The sequence below is a fragment of the Toxorhynchites rutilus genome, chromosome 2, assembly GCF_029784135.1.
Source record: "Toxorhynchites rutilus septentrionalis strain SRP chromosome 2, ASM2978413v1, whole genome shotgun sequence".
In the NCBI taxonomy this organism is placed as follows: domain Eukaryota; kingdom Metazoa; phylum Arthropoda; class Insecta; order Diptera; family Culicidae; genus Toxorhynchites; species Toxorhynchites rutilus.
This window is the reverse complement of record NC_073745.1, coordinates 83,776,919-83,783,217: the sequence shown is the minus strand read 5'-3', so window position 1 is coordinate 83,783,217 and position 6,299 is coordinate 83,776,919. Positions and strand designations below refer to the sequence as shown.

The window sequence follows — 6,299 nt, the reverse complement described above, 5'->3', positions numbered from 1 at the left end:
TGAACTTCTTCGCATCAAACTGGTATTTAATGTGAGTGGAAAACTTTGTTTTCTTCATGTGATATAATAATCTCATACAAAAATTTCATCTGAAGATAACTTGATATTATAATGATAAGTTCAGTGGGAAACTAATCTTGTATCCAGATGACGACACAATTATGTTCAGTGTATGTATTCCATAGCTGTCGTTCTTCGTGACGACAGTTCTACGAATGATGTGGTCAAGACACAATGCCAGAGACAACAGCAAATGTGTTATTTTTTAGCGTCCACAGTCCCAAAACAAGCGATGTTTGCTGTTTTGAATGTTGAACAATCCTGAAATTTGACCGTTCTGTTGTGTTTCATTTTTAGAGGGACTTTACCGAAGATCATTCATCATTTTGTTTTAAACTTGAAAGTTCATTCACCTCTCTGACACATTTGCCGTAGTGCACTATTTCTACCATTGTGATATTGTAATAGTTGTGCAAGGATATAGTGTCAAACTGGCTTACACGTTCTTTAAGCTGACAACCGGCAACCAACGTGATGTTATCCATTAGGTTATCCAGAACGTTAGGAAAGGTGGAAAAAGCTACCTCTAGGAAGCGGTGCGGTTATGAACATCATGGTACACCACATGCATGAGCTTTGGTAGATTAGAGTCAGGTAGAAATGTCTACGTTCTATTATGTGAGCGGTAGATAAAAATGCATCAATCTACCTCTGATCGACTATATAAGCTCGGTTGGCTACGTCAGATGATCAGTTCACAGTTGAAACCAAACAAAGCCGTAGTGACGCTAGCGTTGTATAGATTTCTTGAAAATTTTGGATTTTACTAAAATGGCTGACAAAGTTCTTGTAAGCAACCCAAAACTGGACGTAACAAAGTCGAAGGAAATAAAGAATACTACTACAACGGAAATTGATGCAATCACAGCTCATTTCCAGGAGATTGAGGAAGAAACCAAAAAGTTGGAACAGTTGCAGTCTCATATCAACCAGCTGATGGGGTATAGTTCAGATCTAAAGCCTATCCGGACAGCCGCGGAGAGGTCGGAAATTGATGCCCGATCCGTCTATGTCGGAAATGTAGACTACGGTGCGTCGGCTGAAGAACTAGCAGCTCACTTTCGTGAATGTGGAACCATTAATCGTGTGACGATTATGCGCAACAAGGCCACAGGGCGTTCGAAAGGATTTGCTTACGTCGAGTTCGGTGCCAAGGAAGCCGTCAAGGCTTCGCTCGCTTTGACCGACGGTTTGTTCCGTGGGAGGCAAATAAAAGTGAACCCCAAGCGTACCAATCAACCGGGAATGTGTACTACCAATCGAACCCCTCGCGTAGCGCAGGGAAGAACACCGTGGGGTTCGCAGCCGTGCGGTCACGAAATGCATTCGGTAGTGCGAAGGCCACTTCGTGGGTTCCAAGGCAGAAAGAGTTTTTATAATCCTTATTAAGGCTGTTGTATTGAATATGAGGAAATCTAGTGTAAACTGTAGGATTACGATTGTAGCTTTATAACATTATTTTGTTCGGTGTTATCTCTATCAATAAATAATAAAAGATAAAACTAAACGCAAAGCTCTAATCATTTCAATTCGTCGTGACCAAACGTAGTGAGCCGGAGGGAGTGTTCATTTTCCATTTCCCATTCGTGTCTGCTATAGTGCTATTTAGATAGTTCTGTCGTTATGACAGCTTCAGAACCCGAGTCAGCAGTCGTGTGAAACTATCGCGAGGAGACTGTCACGAGCAGGCGGTAGGGGAACTGGGGGAAAGATTGATAATAATATTTATTTTATACTAGTATAAGTATCAAATTACGACAATATTCTCCAAAGAACTTGGTTCAGAATGTTATGATTGGTGAGCTTTCTCTGATTTCTCATCAGCCTTTTTTTGTTTGAGATTGAAAATTTTGTTATAGATCTTTCCTCCAGGGTTGCGCTTGCCACCACACCGAAGAATAAAATATAATTCCTGAAAGAGTCACAAAAAAGGTTCACGTAACATTTAATCTCCGTCCGAAAAATCATTGAAAGATTAATCATGTTGATTAGTTGTTGTTATGCAATTCATGTTTTTTTTTTGTTTGTTAATTACCTTTATTCCCGTTTGAATAAATGAACAATTTATGAGACGTAGTCGTCCAATAGATTTCCCGTGGTTTTGATTCCAAGACTCAGATGATATTCCGCTATTATGTCTACAAGCTCCTTTTGACCTTGGGTTGGCGAATTCTCCCGTATTACTTCTCTCCATGAGTGATTTTCCCATGACAAAGGGTTCCAGTAGAGATTTCAGCTAGTTCAGACCAAAGGAATTAATCATACGCTGAGGCAGGTAAACCTTACTGAAGCTGAGGCTTAAGTAAACTTACGGTATCTTGATACCATGTGAAAATCCGCTATAAGATTTCATCAACATCTACAACCAGTGTGGATTCGGATAAATCTTTTGCAAGCTCGTTTTGGTTAAGACCCCGAGAGTCCATGCACTGTAACCACCAGCTGATGAAGATTTGTGGTTAAATATAACTAAAATAAAGAGCTTGAAGTGAAGTTACCTCCGAGAAACTTTAGCAGCTCTGCATTTCAGCTTTCTTCAGACTTGCACGAGTCCTATTGTTCGGATTAGGATCAACAAACTAGGGCACCGCTGGACCGAGTGTATTGACAAGATTGTGAGGTTATCCAGAACGTTAGGAAAGGTGGAAAAAGCTACCTCTAGGAAGCGGTGCGGTTATGAACATCATGGTACACCACATGCATGAGCTTCGGTAGATTAGAGTCAGGTAGAAATGTCTACGTTCTATTATGTGAGCGGTAGATAAAAATGCATCAATCTACCTCTGATCGACTATATAAGCTCGGTTGGCTACGTCAGATGATCAGTTCACAGTTGAAACCAAACAAAGCCGTAGTGACGCTAACGTTGTATAGATTTCTTGAAAATTTTGGATTTTACTAAAATGGCTGACAAAGTTCTTGTAAGCAACCCAAAACTGGACGTAACAAAGTCGAAGGAAATAAAGAATACTGCAACAACGGAAATTGATGCAATCACAGCTCATTTCCAGGAGATTGAGGAAGAAACCAAAAAGTTGGAACAGTTGCAGTCTCATATCAACCAGCTGATGGGGTATAGTTCAGATCTAAAGCCTATCCGGACAGCCGCGGAGAGGTCGGAAATTGATGCCCGATCCGTCTATGTCGGAAATGTAGACTACGGCGCATCGGCTGAAGAACTAGCAGCTCACTTTCGTGAATGTGGAGCCATTAATCGTGTGACGATTATGCGCAACAAGGCCACAGGGCGTCCGAAAGGATTTGCTTACGTCGAGTTCGGTGCCAAGGAAGCCGTCAAGGCTTCGCTCGCTTTGACCGACGGTTTGTTCCGTGGGAGGCAAATAAAAGTGAACCTCAAGCGTACCAATCAACCGGGAATGTGTACTACCAATCGAACCCCTCGCGTAGCGCAGGGAAGAACACCGTGGGGTTCGCAGCCGTGTGGTCACGAAATGCATTCGGTAGTGCGAAGGCCACTTCGTGGGTTCCAAGGCAGAAAGAGTTTTTATAATCCTTATTAAGGCTGTTGTATTGAATATGAGGAAATCTAGTGTAAACTGTAGGATTACGATTGTAGCTTTATAACATTAATTTGTTCGGTGTTATCTCTATCAATTAATAATAAAAGATAAAACTATACGCAAAGCTCTAATCATTTCAATTCGTCGTGACCAAACGTAGTGAGCCGGAGGGAGTGTTCATTTTCCATTTCCCATTCGTGTCTGCTATAGTGCTATTTCGATAGTTCTGTCGTTATGACAGCTTCAGAACCCGAGTCAGCAGTCGTGTGAAACTATCGCGAGGAGACTGTCACGAGCAGGCGGTAGGGGAACTGGGGGAAAGTGGTCACCCTAAAGAACATGCCCAATTCCTGTGTTCACATACCACTAAAATTCCATTTCTTCGAAGAATATTGCAGCTCAACTTATTGTAGTTCAAGATGGTAAGCGGTTTTTATTATAAAAATAGAAAATAGTACTTTTTTCATTATTAGAAAAAAGGTTGAAAAATCGAACATTTCTTTAGTGAGGATGTAAAGGGGTCACCAGTGAGGGACAAATTGGTCACTCGCACATATCACGCTAGAAGAGATAGATTTATGCGTGTTTTCTTGGCCAAATTATTATTGAAATAGTAGGTACATGTGTGAAATGAACTAGGCCTATTCACCTAGAATCGTAATTGAAATTTTCTCATACGTACAAAACGCAGTAGGAAACACATAACGGTTTTCAAAATGAGACTTGGTTTTGGTTGGGGTGGCATATTTTAACTGGGTCAAAACCAAAAAAGGGACCCCTTCAGGAGCAGAAGGTGATAAGGTATATCAGCTTTTGAAAACATTTGAAAGTTGATTTTTCGGATCACCATAAAATAGAAATGGCCACTCTGATGAAAAAAAATAAAAAATACTGGTCTAATATTTTACGATGAGGAATAAAACTACCAATTTTCATGAAAATCTGACGATTACTATATCAGTGTGGCATGCAATTCAATTTTGTGCTTGACCCATTCTCACCCCCACTCTGTGTAAATAAGAGATTATTTCGAAAATATTGAAATTCGAATGAAAAAAAATTGATGTTAAAAATCCGTAATGACTCTTCTGGCAAGACTTAAAAAATAATTCTATCCAATATTTACCATTTTAGTAGTTCAGTATAATATTTTCGTAATTGTAGACCATAGTCGTTTTTTATTGTTTTCGTGGCTTTGGACTAGAGAGGGCAGAAAAATCATTTTTCGGTTTTTATCCAAAATTGACTTTTTGCGTAAAATCATAACATCTGAACTACTGAACCGCTTAAGATGATCGACATACTAAATTGGAGCCAATAAGCTAACCTTCTTTAAAAAATATCACACTTGCGGGAAGATTGGATTATGGTCGCATATGTCTAGTCTAGCAACATACGAATATTGAAAGAGGACTAAAAACATGTTAAATTTGTAAAAAAAAACGAAAAAACGAAAATTAAAACCTCTCTGGTTTTCGAATATATTATATTAAAAAACCTCAGTATTTAGAAAAAATATGAAAAATATAGCGCCCTCTATCTTTAACCGAGAAAACTATGAAAAACTAACAAACTATCAATATGATTGGCCTTGAAAAGAACCGATTTTGTGGTGAACTGCAATGCCAGTTGCATTGCTTTCATTTGTCGTCGTACACCGAGAAAAATTTCCATATCAGATTTATCAGTACGACACATATTTTTTTTTTTGCAATCTAGCCGCGCATAAACATTAGATTAAAATTAGATTAGATTAATGTTTTTACATATTATCGTCAGAAATTATATGAACATTGTGTACGTTTTTAATCTCCCTCATAATAATAAGTAAAAATACTGAAACATTCTTATTCCCTACTTGTGTTATTCGAGAGGGAAACAAAAATGCATGGCATGGTACATTTATTATTGAACTTGATAACATATTACTCTTACAATAATTACTAGCACCTAATCATCTTCATTTCATTAGATTTTCGGAACAAAAGTTTGTTCATGATATTGTGAACAAATATTGGAGGCCCATCAATATCGCTTAATCTAATTATGTTTATGATGTTTGTCTTAGAGATGGCTTCATATGATGGCTTATTGGCTTGAGATGGCTGCAAAATAATCATTAAAATCACCAACAATTCATTGTTAACCCTACGTTTTAAATAACTTAAATAAATTGTAGAAGGAATTCTATTACTTCCATAAGAATAACCTTAGATTGATAATAATATTTATTTTATACTAGTATAAGTATCAAATTACGACAATATTCTCCAAAGAACTTATATACTATGAAAAACTAACTCAATCAATAATTACAAAAACAAAAACCCTAATTTTTCGAAAAAGCTATATTTTTTCAGAGAAAACTAACTCATAAGTTTCCATTCTATATGTCGATCATCTAAATCGGTCCAGTATTTCAAAAGTTATAAATTTTTGTAGTGGAAAAAACGGGAAAACATTGTTTTTTTAACCATCGGCTAACTTTGAAAAATCAAAACTCAAAAACGAAAAAAATAGCATCTCTGATATCGAGATATGTTATGTAAAAAATCTTCAGCTTCCAAGAAAAAAGATAAAAAGATATAGCGCCCTCTAGTCCAAAGCTCTGAAAACAATCAAAAAAACAACTACGATCAATCATTACGAAAACAAAATCCATTTTATTCGCAAGATCAATATTGTTAAATAAAAGGCTTGAATTTGATATATCGATCA

At 37.5% G+C, this 6,299-nt stretch overlaps 2 protein-coding genes across 2 annotated transcripts; both read left to right on the top strand.

The window, feature by feature from the left end:
- The first annotated feature begins 831 nt into the window (after nt 1-831).
- On the top strand, nt 832-1,449 carry LOC129765884 (polyadenylate-binding protein 2-like). The gene has a single exon (XM_055766321.1). The coding sequence runs from the start codon at nt 832-834 to the stop codon at nt 1,447-1,449; it is 618 nt and encodes a 205-aa protein (XP_055622296.1).
- A 1,514-nt stretch (nt 1,450-2,963) lies between these two features.
- LOC129765883 (polyadenylate-binding protein 2-like) lies at nt 2,964-3,581 on the top strand. The gene has a single exon (XM_055766319.1). It carries the CDS (start codon nt 2,964-2,966, stop codon nt 3,579-3,581), a length of 618 nt encoding a protein of 205 aa, XP_055622294.1.
- The last annotated feature ends 2,718 nt before the right edge of the window (nt 3,582-6,299 follow it).